A 20,737-nucleotide genomic window follows, 5' to 3' on the forward strand; every position below is an offset into this window, starting at 1 on the left:
AGTCAATTTGACTCGAGTACAACCATACCTAGGTGCTATTCTCAATACTCAAAAAGCCCTAGCATATCCAAATACACAAAGGATACAGGCTTTCCAAAATCCCATACCACACATACAGCCAAATCAAAAATACACTGTAAGATTTATCATGAAAATTTGAGGAATGATGGCATCTTGCATAAAGATAGTACCACATGCAAGACTCAACATGAGGACTTTAAAACAATGCCTCTCACAACAATGGTCTCAGGCACAAGGTCAGTTACAAGATCTAGTGTTGATAGACCGCCAAACGCACACGTCCCTTCAATGGTGGAATCTCAGCAATCTAATGAAGGGTGGTCATTTCAAGACCTAGTGCCTCAGACCATAATAACAACAGACGCATCAATGATAGGTTGGGAAGCCCATCTCAACAACCATACCATTCAAGGGGAGTGGGATTCCAATCACAAGAAATTTCACATAAACCATTTAGAATTATTGGCTGTGTTTCTTGCCGTAAAAGCATTTCAACTTCACAAGATTGTTCTGATAAAAACAGACAACATGATAACCATCTGTATTACCTCAGAAAACAAGGCAGGACACATTCATCTCAACTGTCCCTACTAGCCCAAACAATATATAAATGGGCAACTCACAATCAGATTAATCTGTTAGCAGAATACATTCCAGGAATACGCAATCAGCTGGCAGATCTCTTAAGCAGAAATCACCAACAGACACACAAATGAGGAATTCACTTCCAAGTACTTCAAAAGTGCTTTCCAAAGTGGGAAACACCAAAGATAGACTTATTCACAACAAGCGAAAACGCAAAATGCCAAAACTTCACATCCAGACACCCACATCCCCTATCCAAGGGCAATGCTCGATGGATCAGTTGATCAGGGAAATTCGCTTACGCTTTTCCCCCTCTCCCACTCCTTCCATTTCTAGTGAACAAATTACACCAGACATTTATCACCATGATACTTATAGCCCCAACATGGGCATGTCAACATTGGTACACAACGCTCCTAAACCCATCTGTAGTACCCCATTCCAAACTCCCAAACAGACCAGATTTGTTAACACAAAACAAATGTCAAATCAGGCACCCAAACCCCAGTGCTCTCAATTTAGTGATTTGGCTCCTGAAGTCATAGAATTTGGATACCTAGACCTTCCATTAGAATGTATGGAAGTATTCAAGCAAGCATGTAAACCTACTACTAGACAATGTTATGCTAACAAGTGGAAACGGTTTGTCTATTACTGTCAATCTAAAAACATTGATCCACTAACAGCATCAATACAGGATACTGTATGCTACCTTCTCCATTTGCAAAAAACTAATTTAGCTTTCTCATCCATCAAAATTCACCTTACTGCAATAGCTGAATACTTACAAACTATTCAACACACTTCTCTGTTCAGAGTTCCTGTAATTAAACCCTTCATGGAAGGATTAAAACACATTATTCCACCTAGAACACCACCTGTTCCTTCTTGGAATCTAAATATTGTACTTACCAGACTCATGGGCCCACCGTTTGAACCCATGCACTTTTGTGAAATTCAGTTTTTGGCATGGAAGGTTGCCTTCCTTGTAACTATTACTTCATTACGAAGATTTTGTGAAATATAAGCATTCCCTCTTGAGGAACCTTTTTTCCAGATACACAAACATAAAGTTGTACTTAGAACAAATCCTAAATTTCTCCCAAAAGTAGTATCTCCTTTTCACATCAACCAAACAGTGGAATTTCCAGTCTTCTTCCCACAGCCTGACTCAGTTGCAGAAAGAGCACTTCATACTCTAGACCTCAAAAGAGCTCTTATGTACTATATAGACAGAACTAAAGGTTTTAAGAAAAAGAAACAACTTTTTGTTGCTTTTAGCAACCACATAAAGGCAATCCTATCTCTAAACAAGGGTTAGCAAGATGGATTGTTAAATGTATACAAACATGTTACATTAAGGCAAAAATACAACTTTTGATCACACCTAGAGCACATTCTGCAAGAAAGAAAGGTGAGTCTATGACATTCTTAGGCAACATACCAATGGCTGGTATATGTAAAGCTGCCACATGGTCAACTCCGCATACACATTTTCCGTGTGTGTGTGTGTGTGCGTGCTTTAGCCACTGAAGATCAAATCACGTAGTTTGACAGAGATTAGGTAGTTCTGTGCGAGTATCCAGGGTATTTGTCCAAGGTCGGGCCATCCTTTCATACTATTCAAACAATTGAATTTCTGATGTTCTACAACCGTCCTCAGGCAGACCCTTAAGTGCCTTCCACATAAGAGGAGCGTTATGCCCTCTTATGATTCTGCAGGAGCAATACCCTTGAGGGGAAGATCCAGTGCTACAACCAAAATTATCGGTGCCAGTATACCAAGCCCATTTTATCAAGTGTTAATCTGTACCCGGTAAAATGACAGGGGCTTCAGCTCAAGCGGAGAGTGTAATTAACCAATTTCCCACGTCCCCTCATAGAGCATGAGAGAGCATGCAGGCCTCCTTAGTGGCACAAAAGCCTGCCCTTGGCACCCTCCCCACCCCACTTAGTGAGACCTGCCGCAGCCCCCTTCTCACATTTACCATTTGCGTAGAGCAGGTGGTAGATGTGAGTATGGACGTCCCCAGAACATGTATTTTGTGATCCAGTAATTCCTTGTCCCAATTGGTTATTCCCCATTCCTGGGACTTTAACTTCAGGAGTGGTGATCATAATCGAAAACAGTATCACCGGCCCTAGTATCCCCCACCTTCAATTCTGGGATCTCATAATAAGGTACTTAAATTAGTACGACGGTTCTGTGCCTCGTTTTGGGACACCACTAGTGGATTGCGTGGTTCCAAGTTTGGCAAATTTGATTGCATCATACAGTGCATGCAACGTTTTTATAATGAGACAGCAAAGGAATTAACAAACTCCACACCAGTTCAGAGTGTCACTATCACTTTCCTGTAAAATATTCCATGGCAAGACATTTGCAAATCAGTTACTTGGCGTTCTGCTTTGCACAGTAACAGACCTTTGTAGACACAGGGAATGTTGCACTGTAAGATAAATGGCCTTTAAGACGTTTATTCACTGCAATACATTTGTTAGCTGCTCCATAGTTTCATATTGGCTGTGTTGTCTGGGTCCCCTCTCTCCCACTGTCAAGGATCCTCCAATTTAAACTGGGCAGCAACAAGCGCTCCAGCGGTTATCAGACATGTTCTCATTACAAAAACTAGTTGGCAGAATATGTGGGCAAATCCTGCAACAAGATTCAAAACTTTTATATAGCTGGTCGAGTGCTTAACCTATTACAGGTTTGTATCTGTATCTTTGGAATGTGTTGAATCTGACATTGAGACCAGAGCTCAGCTACCTAAACCTCTCTAAATTATATCGTTGTCTTTTATTCAGATCAGATCAGTAACAGTGGAAATGTTTTTCTGGTTTATTTTCACACAATTATATTTGTTCTCCTTACTTTTTCGCAACATTTAGTTGTGTTCATTCATTCATAGATCCTTTTTGAAATGCAAAATCCATCCTTTTACTTGACATTTTCTGAACCATAATACATATCATTATGTCATATTTGTCACATAACATGACTGGACCATGTGGTGAACAGACATTATGATTATGTCACTAATTTATTTGTACAAATTACAGCACGTCTTCTGGCGGGGAGGATACAAAACAGGAGAAGAAAAATAAAACCAAAAAGAGTTCTAAGCAAACTTCTGCCAAGTCACTAAATCAACAACAGATTCCATCTCTCAATGGGAATGCACTGCAAGTGTTTGATGATAGCTCTGCAAGTGAAACATCCCAGAACGAGCAAAGGTAGAGTTGCATTTTACTTAGTTTATATTTTATTGCTAATGTGATTTATTTCCTTATGAAGCATTATTGTATTTATATGTTACATGTTTGGTGCTTTTTCTGCATCAAATGTAGTGTTATAAAACCCATATTTTACATGGGCCAGTGAAAAAGGAAAGTATTTCACAGATGCCTTTAAAATATTAATTTCCTCATCAGGACAGCCACCACACGTATTGTCAGGGCCACTAAGATTATTTGGCAATGGAGGGCCAAGTTATTTGTGCAGCAGAAAATATTATGACAGTGTGTGACTGTGCAGAACAAACTACCCCCTCAGTCCTTTGGGCAAAATGTCATCGTTCATGGCACTCATTCCTCAGTGGGCACATCTTTTGAAAATACTTTAGTCACCTTCTGCCTCTTGGTGCCTTTGTAGGTCTTTCTAAACAGCATGCATGTGGTATTGCCTCGAGGGGGATTGTATACAGTAAAGGACCTGGCGCCCACCTATTAATTACCACTTGCCGGCTTGGTTGTCATTCTTTATATCTGCCTCCTAATTGGCCACCTTATGCCTTACATCACTTTTTTTTATTTATCCGGAGCATGGATCAAGCACTAATTGATTTTGTTGCCCTTCTAGTGCTGCTCGCGTTGTAATTCAGGGTCCTTTTTTGTTTAATTTTTCTGTTCGCAGTTTCCACTTCCATGTTACACATTTGGTTTGCTTTTGCCTTTCATCCTGCAGGCTTGTTAATCGTTGTCTTGTTTTGGAATTCGGCACTTCCCTTTATTGCACAAAAGAAATGGCACAGACAGCTAGAGCAGTTTGTGACTTTGTTTTACAGTTCGGCGCTTCCTTTTGTAGCACCAAAAAATGTCGCTGACTATTAAAGCAGTCTGTGTGACTGCGTGTGTTTGTAGGCTGTGCCTCTTTGTGCATACAGAGTGTGTATCTGTTTAAAGCGTACACCAGTTTGATTCTGAACTCCCACATTCGTTCCAGACAAGCAGTCCAGTCACATGCTTTAGGCCAGGCGGCCTAAGTAACATAAACATTTTGGACACATCTGTGCCTTTTCAAAAACTAAGTATGTTTCTTTTTAAAGTGTCTCCACTTTGGGCAGCACTGCAGAAAATCAACTTTTCCTTAAAACCTGTGTCCTCAATCTTCTATGCATTTCATCTCTTCTCTTTGCTTAAGTATTGTCTGTTTAAATCACTTCAGTTATATACAGTGCAGAAACTGCTTCATTTTGCCTTAAATCTGTGCCTAAGACCTCATTCTTGTATGTATTGTACCAAAAGCTCTTTCGGGCGCCCTATCTATATTCATATGAGCGTAGGTGCAAGAGATGTTGCCTAACAGCCACAGCTACATTCCACCCCACTCAAATCTACCCCACCCCACTCTACCTCACTTCACTCTACCCCACTCCAGTCTACCCACTCCAATCCAGCGTACCCTGCTCCATTCCAATCTACCCCACTCCACTCTACCCCATTTTAACCCACTCCATTCCAGTCTACTCCACTCCAGTCTACTCCACTCAAATATGCTCCACTCCACCCTACTGCACTCTAGTCTACCTGACTCATTTCCAATGCACCCCACCCCATTCCAATGTACCCCAATCTCCCACACTTCACTCCACTCCAATTTACCCCATTCTACCCCACTCCATTACATTCCAATCAACCCCAGTGTACCCCATTCCAATCCACCACACTCCATTGCAGTCTAACCCACTCTACTCAGTCTACCCTACTCCAGTCTACTCCAATCCACCCCACTGCAGTCTACCCCAGTCCACCTCAATCTCCCTACTCCACCTAAATCTACCTGTCTACCCCACTACAATATACTGCACTCCAGTCTACCCCCACTCCACTCTACCTACTCCACTACAATCTGCCCAACTCCTATCTACTATAATTTACACTAATCCATTAAATCACAATCTACTGTACTCCACTATACCCCACTCTACCCCACTCCACATCAATGAACCCCACTCAGCACGTCTACCCACTCACTCTGCTCTACCCAGTCTACCCCACTCACCCGCACTTCACTCCAATCTACCTCCCTGTACTCCAATCTATCCCACTCCAGTCTACCCCAATCCACTCTAAGCTAATCTACTCCACTCCAATGTACCCCACTCCACCCTAGTATATCCAAATAGACCCCAATATACCCCAGTTCACCCATATCCACCCACCCCATTGCACTTTATTTCAGTCTACCCCACTGCACTCGTCTGCCTTGTTCTACCCTAATTTACCGCACTCCACCTTTCCCAATCTACCCCACTCCGCTTCAGTCTACCTTGCCTCATTCCAGTCTATCCCACTGCGATCTACCCCAATCTACTAGTCTACTCCACTCCAGTCTACCCAACTAAACTCCAGTCTATTCTAGTCTATCACACTCCACTCTAATCTACCCCAATCCACTTAAATTTACCCCACATCAGTCTACCCCACTCTAATCCAGTCTACCCCACTCCACTCCAGTGTACCCCACTTCACTCCAGTTTACCCCAATATACCCCACCCCACTTCAATCCATCCGAATCTACCTCACTCCACTCTACCCCAGTGTACTCCACTTCAGTCTACCACACTCCACTTTATTCACCCTACTCCACTCCAGTCTACTTCAATCCACTCCACTGCAATTTACCGCAATCCTCTCCAATCTACTCCACTCCACCCAAATTTACACCAGTCTTTCCTACTCCAATCTGCTTCACTGCAATCTACCCCACTCCAATCCATTCCAAACGTTAATCCACCCCAATCTTCTGTACTCCAGTCTGCCACAATATACCTCACTCTTCAGTCCAATGTACCCCACTCCAATTCACCCACTCCACCCCAGTCTACACACTCCACTCCAATTCGCCCACTCTACCCCCTACCCACTCCATTCCAATCTTCAATCCATCCCAATCTTCCGTACTACAGTCTGCCACAATCTGCCCCACTCTTCTTTCCAATGTACCCCACTCCAATTCACCCACTCCACCCCAGTCTACTCACTCCTCGCCAATTCACCCCACTCTACCCCAAATATCCCCACTTCACACCAATCTACCTCACTGTACTCCAATCTGTCCCACTCCAACCCCACTCCAGTGTACCCTGCTCCACCCCAGTCTTCCCCGAAGCACCCCATTATACACCACACTTCAACCCACCCCAATCTTTCCTATCCCAGTCTACTCCACTCGAGTCTTCTCCAGTCTACCCCACTACATTCTTCTGTACCCAAGTGTACCCCACTCCACTGTACCCTGCGCTACTCAATCCCACTCGAGTCCACCTCAGTCTACCCCACTCCACCTCACTTAACTCCAGTCTACACCACTCCATTACACTCCATTCTATCCTATCCAACCCCACTCCACCAAACTCCAATCTAACCCACTCAAATCTACTCCAGTTTACTCATCTCCACTCCAATCTGGTCCAATCTACCTCAGTCCAGTTTGCCCCCACTCCACTCAAACCAACCCCAATCCACTGAAATCTTTCCAACTCCACTCCCACCCACACTCCAAACTACCCACCTCACTCCAAGCTATCCCACTCAAATCTACCCCACTCCACTCCAATCTACCCAACTCTACTCTACCCCAGTCTACCTCACTCCAGTCTACCCCACTTATTACAATCTGCCCACTCCACTTCAGTCTACCTCACTCCACTCCACTGTACCCCACTCCACTCCAGTGTACCACAATCTATCAGACTTCACTCCAGTCCCCTCCACTCCAGTCTACCCAAATCCACCCCACTCCAATCTACCATACTCCCCTCTACTGCAATATACCCCAGTACACCCCACTCTGCCCAATCTTCCCCACTCCAGTCTGCCTCAGTCTACCCTACTCCACTCCAATTTACCCCAATCCACTCCACTGAAATCTGCACCAGTCCACTCCAGATTATCCCACTCTACAATCTATCCCACTCCAGTCTACCTACTCCACTCCAATCTACCAGAATCCACTCCTCACTCCACTCCTCACTCCACTCTACCCCACTCCACTCCAATCTACCCAACTCCAGTCTACTCCAAACTACTCCACTTCACTACACCTCAGTCTACCCCACTCCATAACACCCACATCTATCCCACTTCCCTACAACACAATCTACCCAACTTCAATATGCTCAACTCCCATTCCACCCTAATCTATCTCACCCCAGTCTATCACACACCAATAAATATCACACTCCACTCCAATCTACCAAAATCTGCTCCAGTCTACTCTACTCCACCAAATCTATCCTACTCCACCACACCCCAGTTTAACCCATGTTACTACACCCCAATTTACCCCACCGTACCCAGTTTCCCCACTCCACCCCTCTTCACTCCAATCTACCTCACTCTGCCCCAGTTCACTCTAATCTATCGAAATCCACTCCACCCCACTCTGCTCCAGTCTTCGCCACCTACCCAGCCACTCAAATGTACCTCACTCCAAACCCAGTCCAGTCCACCCCATCCAAATCTACCACACTCCACTTCAGTTTACCCCACTCCATTCTAACCCAATCTACTCCACTCAACTCAGTTTACTCCTCTCCACTCCAACTACCCCACTCCACTGTACCCCAATCTACACCACTCCAGTCTATCCCAAACCCCTTCAATTTACCTCACTCCACTCTACCTAATCTACCCAATTCCACCCCAGTTTACTCCACTCCAGTCTACCTAATCTACCCCATTTAACTCTAATTTACTCCTCTCCACTCCTATCTACCTCATGTCAGTCTATCCCACTCATTACAGTCTACCCAGTCTACCTCAGTTCTACCTACCCCACTCTCCCCTGTCCAGTCTACCCCACTGTACCCCAATCGACTACTCCAGGGTCCCCTTCTCCAGTCTACTCTTTTCCACTCAAATCTACCCCACTTCAACCCAATATACCCCAGTCCGTTCCAAGCTACCCCACTCCATTCCACTCTACTGCATTCCACTCCAGTCTGCCCCATCTACTCCACTAAAATCTATCCCATTTTACCCCACTCCAAACTACCCCTCTCTACTCCAGTCTACCCCACTCCACTCCAGTATACTGCAGTCTACCCCACTTCACTCCAATCTACCCCATTCTTTCCCACTCCACTCCATTCTATCCCACTTCACTTTAATCTACCCCAGTCAACTCTAATTTAACCACTCCACCTCAATATACCCATCTCCACTTCAGTCTAACCCACTCCACCTCACTCTGATCTACCCTGATCGCCCCATTTAACCCCAGTATACCTTACTGCAATCTAACCTACTCCACTCCACTCTACTCTTCCCCACTCAACGCCAATCTACCCCACTCCACCCTTTTCCACTACAATCTTCCCCAATCTACCTCAGTCCCATCTTCCCCATCTCCCCCAGTCCAATGTACCCCGCTCTACCCCAATCCACTTTGCCCCAATCTCCCAGAGTCCACTCCACCTCAGTCTTCCTCAATCCAGTCTGCCCATCATCACCCCACTTTAGCCCACCCCACCCCATCCCACGCCACCAAGTTCTAGCTTTCCTGAACAGCAGCCACACTGGTGTGCAACATGGATAAAATATATTGCCAAAGCCCATGGCTCTTGCATAGGTGAGACTTTTTGGCTTTGACAATGCTTGTTGTGTAAAAGATATCACTTATGCAAAGTGAATAATTCTCTGCAGATTAGGGGTCTGTAGTTGTCTAGAACCATGCTGAAAAAAATCAGAACATCACTTGAACCATCTGGCCTCCATCATTTAGCAAAATTCATTATTAGAAGTCTTGATCAAACTTAGTCTTACCTACTAGCCAATATTAATAGTACTGTTGAGCGATTCAAAATATATAACTGCATGATTCACTAAATATCCTCCTGAGGTTCTATGCCTCCCAAGCTTCGCTTGTTTCGTTTTTTTTTTTTTTTTTTTAAACGTGCATATCAAAAGCAGAATCAGAAGATTCACAGCCACTGGCTAGATATTCGTCTCATCCTTCCCTTGCCTTAAAATCTCACTTTTTGAGGTTTTGAGCTAATTACCAGCATTGTTTGATGCCATTAAACTTCTGGCACTTAGCTGGCCAGTTGGACCTTCATTCTCCACTTTGTCAAAATCTTGTTATTTTTCAGTGTTGTGGCACCCTGGCTCCAGATCAGTCTATCATAGTTAACATTATTTTCAAAATAGATTATTATTCCAAGGCATCGAGCATGCCTAGATCTCCTTCTGTTAGTGCCCCAAATATCAGCCAGGTGTCCTTGTATCTGCAGCATCATTCAGTGATGAGTCTTAGATCAATGTCAAGATGTGACAAAGGCTGAATAAGTACTTATTAACACCACTCTAGTTTAATACATATACACTGCACAAAATGTCCTATATTTGATATGGTTGTGCAGAACCTACCTCCACAAGCAACTTGACAAGAGCCTAGTGAATTTGTGTGCTGCATTTAGAACTGTTGACCATGATGTACCTCTACCTTGCCTGATTCACTCTTCCATGCCTAAATTCCTTTAGTGCTTACCATTTTCAGCAAGTGAAGATGTGCCCATTGTAGTCTCTTAGCCACACTTACAGACTGCAGAGTTCCCCTGTACCTATCACTGTGCCATCCTCTATTTGTTATCCATATGCTATCTCTTCTATTCTGAATTTCATCTGTACTTAGTTGACACAGTCACCCTGCATCCTCGGGCTCAAACACCTTTCACGATACATCTCTGACCTTTGCACTCGTACACCTTTCACCATAGAACCAACTGAGATGTAAAACGTGATGCAGGCTGCAGTGCACACAATCTTGTTGCTTTCTGTGGGTATTCCACTTCTTTAAATATCATTTGATATTGTCCTGTCCCTGCCAATATGATTTGATGATTGGACTTTTCAAGCAGGTCATCAAGATATTGGGAGAGGGGGAGGTTTTCCACTCATAATAACACTCCTAATAAAGTGCTCTAGTACTACACCAACACCTCGCCATGCAATGACACTTGGTGGCCTGCAGAACCTTTCCCTTCCCCCATCCCGACAGACCACACCCACAACTTCGGCATCATCTTGGACAGCATGCTATCTATGCAGAAACAAGTAAATGCTATCTTGTCCACCTGCTTCCACACCCTATGCATTCTCATTAAGATCTTCAGGTGGCTCTCAACCAAACCTAGAGGGACTGTCACTGAAGCCCTTGTCACCAGCAGGCTGGACTACAGTAGGACTCTTTACGTAGGAAACACTGCATGCCTCCTGAAGAGACTACAGACAATACAAAACTCACTAGCAAGACTCATCCTTAACCTCCCCAGACTGACTTGCCTCAAGATGCTACACTGGCTTTCTATCTAGAAGAGATGCTCATTCAAGATGCTGACCTACGCATACAAAGCCCTGCACAGTGAAGGACTTCCATACATCAACAAATGGATGACCTTCCACCAGCAGACCAGACACCTTTGATCCGCCTGCCTCTTCCTCACAGACATCCCCGGGATCCACTGATCCAACACTGGAGAACGCTTATTCTCTCACCTGAGGAACGCTGCATCACCCAGGGAATTTTGTAAAGGACTCAAGACATGGCTGTTGAACACAGTACTGCGAAGCAGCTAGCAACTCCAGTGCCTTAGTACCCTCACGGATGATTTGTTACGCTTTATAAATCCTGATTGATTGATTGACTTCTGCCCAGTCTAATTCTGTACTCAGGGCAATCAGCATGTCGGTGGAGCCAGATGCCCTCTCTCAATAGTGCTTCTTGAAGCTCTTGTTCTGGTGATCACACAAGGTAGTTTCTAGAAACCTATCTCTTTTTTCTTCTCTTCAAAGCATGCCTTCTTAATGTGTAATTTGTGCAGGTGGCTGCTGTGCTGGTAGTGATCACCAAAACTAACTTTTGGAGTCCAGGACTTATTTATGAATGTATAGCTTGGTTGGAGAGTAACAGAGAGAGCAGAACAGTGAGAAAAGAGGGAAGGACAGGAAAACGGTAACAAGCAGAAAAACACAGGTAAGAAAAGTATCATGAAGAATAAGGTTAAGGGTCTTGAAGTGCAGGGCAGTGGAAAAAGGAAGCCTGAGATGAAACCAAGATGAAGCAATATTCTTTAATTTTGGCATGTTCCAGAGTTGAAGGCAGAATCCTAAGTACAAGTTTGGCTCTCTGCATATATTCTTTTACAAATTAAGCACTGCTGGACTGTGTCAAACATTCTTGTTTGTATTTTTTTTTGTATTGTCCAGAACCTACGTCTTCAGATTTTTCGCAAGAGGAAATCTTAAAATGTCATGCCTAATATTTTGGAAGTAAAGAATAGAAATACAGTAATCAGCAGTTTGGCTAGGTGGAATACTCCTAATGAAAAATGTTCAATTTGAAGAGCAATGTAGATGCCAGAGCAGCCTTTAGGTCTTAAAGGAGTATCGTTTTTGCACTTGCAGTAAAGCAACATACTAGCTCATAGTTCTTTTTTATGGGCTTAGCATATCTAAAATGGCCTAATGTAAGCCTTCACACAATCTCACACACATGTTCATCACCTGCCCATTCTGTGCTGTAGGTACATTGCAACCCCTGCAACACTAGGTTTTTCAAAATTTTGTAAAGAGAACAGTTTTGTACCACAGGAGATTCTCCCCTTCAGGTTGCTGGCTACCAGACACTGTTAGAAAGGATCCAGTACAGGTTTTGTTATACCACAGTAGGCAATGGCAGTCAGACCAACTGCAGTTGTTGCTTTCCCATTGCTGGTGCTGCCTTCTGTCAATTTAAAGGGCACTGTTGCTGGGTCCCTTGAGTCTGAGTAGTTTCTTCAGGTACAAGATCCATCTTTTAAAAGAATTAGTTCTCCAAACCAACAATTCACTGTTGTTTTCTTATATTTCCATCTATTGTCCTTATTTCATTTTTAAACCATTTTCTTTGGTGTGACTCTAAAAGGCATTGGGTCACTTTGTATTACTGTTAAAGGTGAGATGTTCTGAAACTTTGAGCACACTGGAATTAAAAGCAAAGGAAATTCTAAAACATCACAAATGACAAACTTACAGTAGAGATACAACAGATAAATCTTAAGAAATCAAAATAAATTTAGAAGAAAATGGAAAAGATTGTTTTAAGCAGTTTCCTGAAGGGAAGGAGGTTCTTTTAGCTTTGATGTGCACATGCTAGTTACTATCAAGATGACACCCCTTGTTGAATAATTGCCTCTTTTTCTTTTTGAAGAGAAACTGGAGAGAAGCAAAGCACATTATATGAGCTTCTGCTGATTTATTCTGGTTTCATGGCATTAGTTTTTTGTTGCAGAAATTTCAGGTAGCTGACCATTGAAGGGCTGGTGCGACCAGTTTTATTATCAAGTCTAAAAGGTAAGTTGCTAGCAAGAGGATTATTTATGAAATTATTTGAATTTAGGATAACTATTTTTCAGACAGCGTTAACCCCTTCAGTGCGGAGGATAGCTCCAAGCCGTCCAACTCACCGTTCCTCATGTGCTGAGGATGGCTGCAAGCCGTCCTCACACATGAGGCAGGAACTCCCTCTGGTGTGGGCACCAGAGGGATTTTCTCTAACTAAAAATTGCCTCAGGCTCTGGGGGAGAGCTTCCCCAGCACTCAAGGCTTTTTTAGGTTTTTAATTGATACGACTATCGGCGTGCATGGCACGCTGATGTCATTTCAAGAAAATAAAAGTGAAATGAGCCAATCGGTGTTGATTGGTGCATCAGTGATCAGGAGGCTATCTCAGCCCCACAACTAAAAACCTCAACATTCTTTCCGCTCCCCTGCGGATTAAAGCATCTCATCCCAATGGCAATCTAGAGAACATGTATGTTTTTTTGTGTGTTGTTTTTTCAAATGGGCCAGGACAATTTGGCTAGCTCAAGTATTATCCCACTTGTAATGGTGAACAGCTGCACTTTTTGTGCTTTGGTAGGCTGACACCTGGAAAAAACAACCAGAACCAGACAGTTCTGAAAACTAGACATCTGAGGATGTACTGGGTGGTGTGCTTCGCATGCATCCTGCACCATTTTCTTACCCACAGTGCCCTGCAAACCTCAAATGATGACTGAAAACACACATTTTCCTCACATTTCTGTGATGGAAATGTCCAGAATCAATAGAAATCCACAAAGTTCCTACCACCCAGCATTGCCCCACTTCTGTCAATATGTGTGGTTGGGCCTAGTGCCAGCGACAGGAACGGATCTAACCGAGGTCAATAGGAGTCTCCACGCAAGGGCTCCCATTGTCCTTGGATTGATCTGTTACTGTGACTGGCACTAGGCTCAGCCACACAAATAGCACAGCATCAAGTGGGGCAATGCTGGGTGGTAGGAATTTTGTGGATTCCTGCAGATTCCGAAAGTTTCCATCACAGAAATGTAAGTAAAGTGTGTGGTTTCAGGCAAAGTTTAAGGTTTGCGGGCATTGTAGATAAATGAAACACCTCATGGGAGTCACTTAAGTCACATCATCCTGGATTCCCCTTGGTTTCTAGTTTTCAGAAATGTACAGGTGTGCTAGGTTTCCATTGGTGCTGGCTGAGCTAGAGGCCAAAAACCACATCTACCCACTTTGCAAAAAACATGTTAGTTTTGCATAGAAACATTTGATGTAACCAGGTTTAATTTTGGGCTGGTTCCTGTTGAGGGCACTATGCCTACCCACACAAGTGAGGTACCATTTTTATTAAAAGACTTAGGGGAAAGCTGGGTGGAAGGAAGTGTGTGGCTTCTTACAGATTCCAGAACTTTCCATCACAGAAGTGTGAGGAAAATGTGTATTTTTTTAGACAAAGTTTGAGGTTTGCAAGGGATTCTGGATAAAACAGCCTGGTGAGAGCTACACAAGTCACCCCATCGTGGATTCCCTTAGGTGTCACTTTTTTTTTTTTTTTTAAATGTTCAGGTTTGCTAGATTTTCCTAGGTGCCAACTGTGCTAGGGCCTAAACACCACATCTACCCACTTTGTAAAAAACAGTTTAATTTTGTGTGGAAAGTAACCATGTTCCATTTTGGGCCGTTTCCTGTTGAGAGCACTAAGCCTCCCCACACAAGTGAGGTACCATTTTTATCAGAAGGCTTAAGGGAATGCTGATTGTAGGGACGTTTGTGGCTCCCTACGGATTCCAGAAATTTCTATCTCAGAAATGTGAGGAAAATGTTTTTTTTTTTGTCAGCTTGAGGTCTGCAAGCGATTCTGGGTAAAACAGCCTGGTGAGAGTCATACTAGTCACCCCATCCTGGATTCCCCTACGTGTCTAGTTTTATGAAATGTACAGGTTTGCTAGGTTTACCTAGGTGCCATCTGAGCTCGAGCCCAAAAACCACAGCTAACCACTTTGCAAAAAACGGGTCAGTTTTGTGTGGAAACGTTTGATGCATCCATGTTGAGTTTTGGACCATTTCCTGTTGCGTCCACTAGGCCTACCCACGCAAGTGAGGTACCATTTTTATTGGGAGACTTAGAGGAACACAGAATGATAGAACAAGTGTTATTACAAGGTATATTCCTTCCAAATGACAAATTCATAGATTTGCAAATAACCCCTGCTTCTAAACTCCATATCTTGTGCCCATTTCGAAAAATACATATTTTTTTCTATTTGTATTTTACCATAAGAATTGCTCAATACCCAGTACACCACAGAAAACCATTGCAAAGTGCAGCCCAGTTATTGGCTCTGGGTACCTCAAGTTCTTGGAACACCCATAAAACCTATACATCCCCACAACCAGAAGGGTCTAGCAATGTTGTGGTATATAGCTTTTGTAAATCAGCCATCGAGATGAGAAGTTATAAATGAAAACGTTGTAACAAATATGATTTTTTTTTTTTCCTACTAACTTTCAAAACATTTTTTATTGCAAAACTTTTGTTTATTCAGGAAACCCTTCAAAGATCTACACAAATGACCCCTTGCTAAATTTAGAATTTTGTCTAGTTTTCAGAAAAGTATAGCTTTCCGGGGTCTACCATAGGTTTCACACCAGTTTCTACCACAGACTGGAAGGAGGGTGAAAGCACACAAAATAGAAAAATGGTCTATCTCCCAGTATAATGGCAAACTATGTTTAAAACTGTAGTTTTCTTAATCAAGTCTGGCTGGGTTGGGAGGAGCGGGGCTAGCAGCAAAAGGGTTACTCCCAAAACTTTTAGTATGATGAATCAGATTAATCAGCTAAATTCACGAGGAAAAGGAGAAAGACATTTAAAAAATCATTTATATTTTTGCATTCAAATATGTTGAGATTTTGAGGGGTACAATGAAATAGAAAACCCAGCATACATACATTTTGTTCATTAATTCAACGGTCCTTCTAGAGCCTTGTATATTAAAATGTCAGTCCACTCTCTTAATAACTGGAATAAGTCCTTTATACATATTCATCAAGCCCAGTATCCAGTAATTAATACATGAGAAGTGGAACAGCATCAATTTTTCGGTCTCTTAAGTCATGAGTACGCGAAACCATCCTCAGGACAGTTAATGTAAATGGAGTTTCACATTGACCCACACTAATGAATATAATATCACTGGAAGAGGACAATCAGAATGAATCAAGTCAGGGCTTATTTTGTTTACTATCACGTTAAGAACTTGGTAGTAGTCCATTGTAGGTCCGCTGAACAATCAAGCGAACTGCGTGGGGACCATACATTGCCCTTACTCAATTGTATATCTTTTCGGCACTTAGGAAAGGGTGTAGAACGAAGATCTGCTACATCTACCTTGGCATCATGATAGAGGATAGAAAGTTGTCTTTGTTTATATCTCAGATTTAGTAACTTGATTCCTCTTTCCTTGGTATTGGTATTCCAATACACTTCTGTTTTTGCCCTCTCAAGTCACGTTGCTAGTGTTGAATTATATTTAATTTTGTTGCTGAATAATGTAGGCCTACTCCAGAAGTGGTTGCTTCTGTTAGAAATCCACTGAGTGGAATGTCAATTTTTTTTTTTACTTGCTTTGTCCATTGTGGGATCACATTGTGCTTCACAGAAACTGCTATTTTTGATTCTTGTGCAGTAAGAGATCTTAAGGGGTGTTAGACCTGTCAAACTTAAGGTAATCTTCCCCCGAACCTTTTTTCCTTTCTCCTTTACTTTTGCTGATCTTGTTTTTCCTGGTCTTGGAACCCTACACATTTTACCACCGCTGACCAGTACCAAAGTGCATGTGCTCCTTCCTCAAAATATAATGATATTGGCTTATCCCAGTTGTTATAATTAATTTACTTAAAAGTCCCTAGTGAAATGGTATTACATGTACACAGGGCCTATAAATTAAATGCTACTAGTGGGCCTGCAACAATGATTATGCCACCCTCTTAAGGAGCCTATTTAAACATGTATCAGGCCTGCCATTACAGCCTGTGTGTGCAGTTTTTAAACTGTCAGTTCGACCTGGCAAAATAAACGTTTCCCCAGGCCCAAAGCTTTTTTTTTATTACATATGTCACCCCTAGTGTAAGCCCTGGACAGCCCATAAGGCAGGGTACAGTGTATTTAAAAGGTATGGCATGTAATTTAAAGTCCTGGTAATGAAAAACTCTTAAATTCGTTTTTCACTACTGCATGACTTGCCTCTCTCATAGAATAACATTGGTGTTACCTTACTACATTAAATAAGCTGCAATTTACAGATAGGAACAGGTAATCGGTTCAGGTTTGTCTTTGGAATTACAACGAAAAATCCTCTCTTATGGTAAGTCAGATTTTAAATTATAATTTTCTAAATGCTATGTTTAGAAAGTGCTAAAGTCTACAAAAAAGTGATGGATGAAATGTTTGCATTAATCTCAGCCACTGGTAATCACTCGGGCCGCATCCCAATCCATTGTGATTTTGCACATCATGTCACCTCGGTTTGGGCTCTGCTATATGCAAATCATTCTTGACCCTGCTCAAGTCAAAACAATCCATCTCGAACTGCCAAGCCATGTCCTACCTAAACTGGAACACAAGAAACCCAGGATTTTGACCTAGTTGTGGGCTCATCAGCCAGGTACCGCTTGGTTTCAGTGACAGTGTGCACGGGACCCATGTCGGGGCATTCCAATCCCACTTGGGAGCGACACACTAAAGTATTCAAAAAAGTGATGCATGGAATGCTTGAATTAATGTCAGCGACTGGTAATTATTCAGGCCACACCCTAATTAATTGCTATTTTGCACAGCAGGTTACCTTAGTTTGTAAGTGCACCAGGTGTACTTGGGTATACCCGGGCTCACTGTGCCACTGGAACTAAGCTATACCTGACTGAAGATCCCTAACTAGGGTGCAACCAGTCCTAGGTTGCCCATGGTGGTTCGGGGGGGGGGTACCTGGCCTGGCAGTTCGGGCTGGACTGTTCTCCTGGCTGACGGATGCTACACACCTGGTTCTTAACATTCTGAGACCTGCAGGAAAGCAGTGCCTTGAAAGTATTTTTATTTAAATGTTTATAATGCTTCAAATGTTGTTTGAGTATCCGAACTATTGGGCAGATGTTCACCCTTAAATTAAGGAGATGGTAATGCAGCTCAGTGGACTAGATGAGGTATAGGCAGGTAGGTTTACTATTCTACCCTCCGATTAATGTAATGGTGTGCAGGTCTGCCTCAAAGAAGAGGGAAGGGGAGTGGAAAGGTTAATTCTGTTCAATCTGAAAGATTGGCAAGTCACTTTTTTCAGAATTGAGGCACAGTGGATAATGGCTCTGAGTTATGGGTTTAAAGTTTGAGGGCAATGGCTTTTTTGGTTTTGCTCTGTACTTTCACTTTTGTTTCTAGATTGAGGGGGTCATTCCGACCTTGGCGGGTGGCTACCGCCGCCCGCCAGGCGGAAACCGCCATGCGGCCACACTCCCGCGGCCCCCATTCTGACATTCCCGCTGGGCCGGCGGGAATGAGGCCGCAACACAGGAGCCGGCTCCTAATGGAGCCGGCGGTGTTGCGGCCATGCGACAGGTGCAGTTGCACCCGTCGCGCTTTTCACTGTCTGCTATGCAGACAGTGAAAATCTGGCCGGGGCCCTGTTGGGGGGCCCCTGGACACCCCTTAGCGCCAGCCTCTTCCTGGCGGTGAAAACCGCTAGAAACAGGCTGGCGGTAAGGGGGTCATAATCCCCAGGGCAGCGCTGCCCTGGCGGATTATCACCGCCGGGGCATAAACGGCAGTAAACCGCTGGCCCCGGCGGTGCGACCGCGACTATACCGCCGCGGTCAGAATACAGAAAAAAGCACTGCTAGCCTGTTGGCGGTGCTTTGGTCTTTTTTGCCCTGGCGGTCTCGGACCGCCAGGGTCAGAATGACCCCCATAATTCTTAGTTTCGAATTGTTTGAGCATACATCATTTGCTTAATTGGATGCATTGCAACTCCTGCCAACCATGGTAATGCTACCTGACGTCTTCAATTACAAGAGAGAGGGAAGATGTTCGATTCTAGGTTAGACCTATTGTATTTCATTCCTGGAGCGCCTGTGTAGTTCATGATGCAGTAGTGCAGAACGGATAGTGCTACAGTCCTGGTGTGTTGAGGCCAGTGATTTTTTTTATTTTAGAGGTAGAGCTCTTCATAGCATCATGTGTTGGTATTCTTCCCAACACCACTACTTCCTTGTGAACAAAGATCCAAACTCCAGGTTTATTACTTTATGTGAAAGAGGTCTCCGTTTTTCAGGGTACAGGTTTGAAAGGATGTTGGCAGTTTTAGAAAAATGAAAATGTCCTTTCATGTGTTTTCCCCTGCTGGGATAAAACATTATTGGCGCACATAGCATTGGAGCTGTTACTTATGCTTACAGTTGGCATACTCAAAAGACTGGTTGTGCTTGGTTTGTTCTCGCATGGCATATATTCTTGTGATCTGCAAAAATGTAATTCCACTGACTATTGTGCCACTAAAAACAGAGACATGTTCTCCACTGTGTCATGTTAGGGTCCTCTGCCCCTTCATTCTACCACACATTCACTGGGGCATGTTGGGGATTCAAGAACCACTGCTAACAATAAATCCTGGATCGAACCAGCATGCACTTCTCCAGAGTTAAATTTATATGATGCAGGAACCTGACTGTACCTGGGATGCACTGATATATACTGAGCCGACTGTGCAAGTTCCTGGAGAAGGAGAACAGATGCTATCATTTCAGCAAGAACTCACAGGGTGAGATTGTAGGCTCGTCCACAGTTGTGAAAAGGACTCTTTGGCTTTTGGAAAAAATGTTAATCGTGTATGAGGGACTGCATGGTTTCCCAGAGAAGCGACATCCTTGGTTATTCAGGTTGCCTCCACCCAGCACCCAAAACAGTGTTTTTGAAGCTTGTTCAAAACGTGTTTTAAGCAGATTGTGGCTAACTGGCAACATTGGCAGGTGTTTTCGAACTGTCAAAATCTCTGCCTTCCTTTCACATGCATTTTATCACAGATACCCTCTTTTGCTACTGTATGGCATATGATTCATTGTCACTTCATATGACCTACTGAAATAATTAAACCAGCAACTGAGCGTCTCAGGTTTAAAATTTTACAGCAACAGTCACTCTTGACTTAATAGTAACTATTCAAACTACTTAAGTGTTTTTTTTTTTCCATTGAGGCATTTATTCATATTACTTCCTGTGCTGTCATTGCTGTTCAGGACTACAAATGCAATTAAGGCTAAAGCAGAATTAAACCTTAGTGGAAATTTGAAAGCCAAGCCTTAGTTCCTGTAATACTCTAAATGGAAACCTTAAGTATGAAATCTATACTTTGTAACTTTAGTTGCCTGGAATGGACTGTAAAATGAAGTTTTCTAGATTTATGGCTGCCTGAATGTGCCTTCTTTCTGGTCCTTGTGCCTTTCTTAGACTTTGCTCTATTTCTTCTAACTTCAACAACCTTTCTA

General features: G+C 43.2%; 1 protein-coding gene across 14 annotated transcripts in view; it reads left to right on the forward strand.

The window, feature by feature from the left end:
- The window catches only part of ANKRD26 (ankyrin repeat domain containing 26), an 829,339-nt gene that overhangs the window by 306,415 nt on the left and 502,187 nt on the right, over nucleotides 1-20,737 (forward strand). For all 14 annotated transcript variants that reach the window (XM_069228894.1, XM_069228896.1, XM_069228898.1 and 11 more), the window contains one exon: nucleotides 3,670-3,843. In XM_069228894.1, coding sequence (XP_069084995.1) covers nucleotides 3,670-3,843 — 174 coding nt within the window. The remainder of the gene's footprint in view (nucleotides 1-3,669; nucleotides 3,844-20,737) is intronic.

Source organism: Pleurodeles waltl, chromosome 4_1 (assembly GCF_031143425.1).
Source record: "Pleurodeles waltl isolate 20211129_DDA chromosome 4_1, aPleWal1.hap1.20221129, whole genome shotgun sequence".
Lineage (NCBI taxonomy): Eukaryota > Metazoa > Chordata > Amphibia > Caudata > Salamandridae > Pleurodeles > Pleurodeles waltl.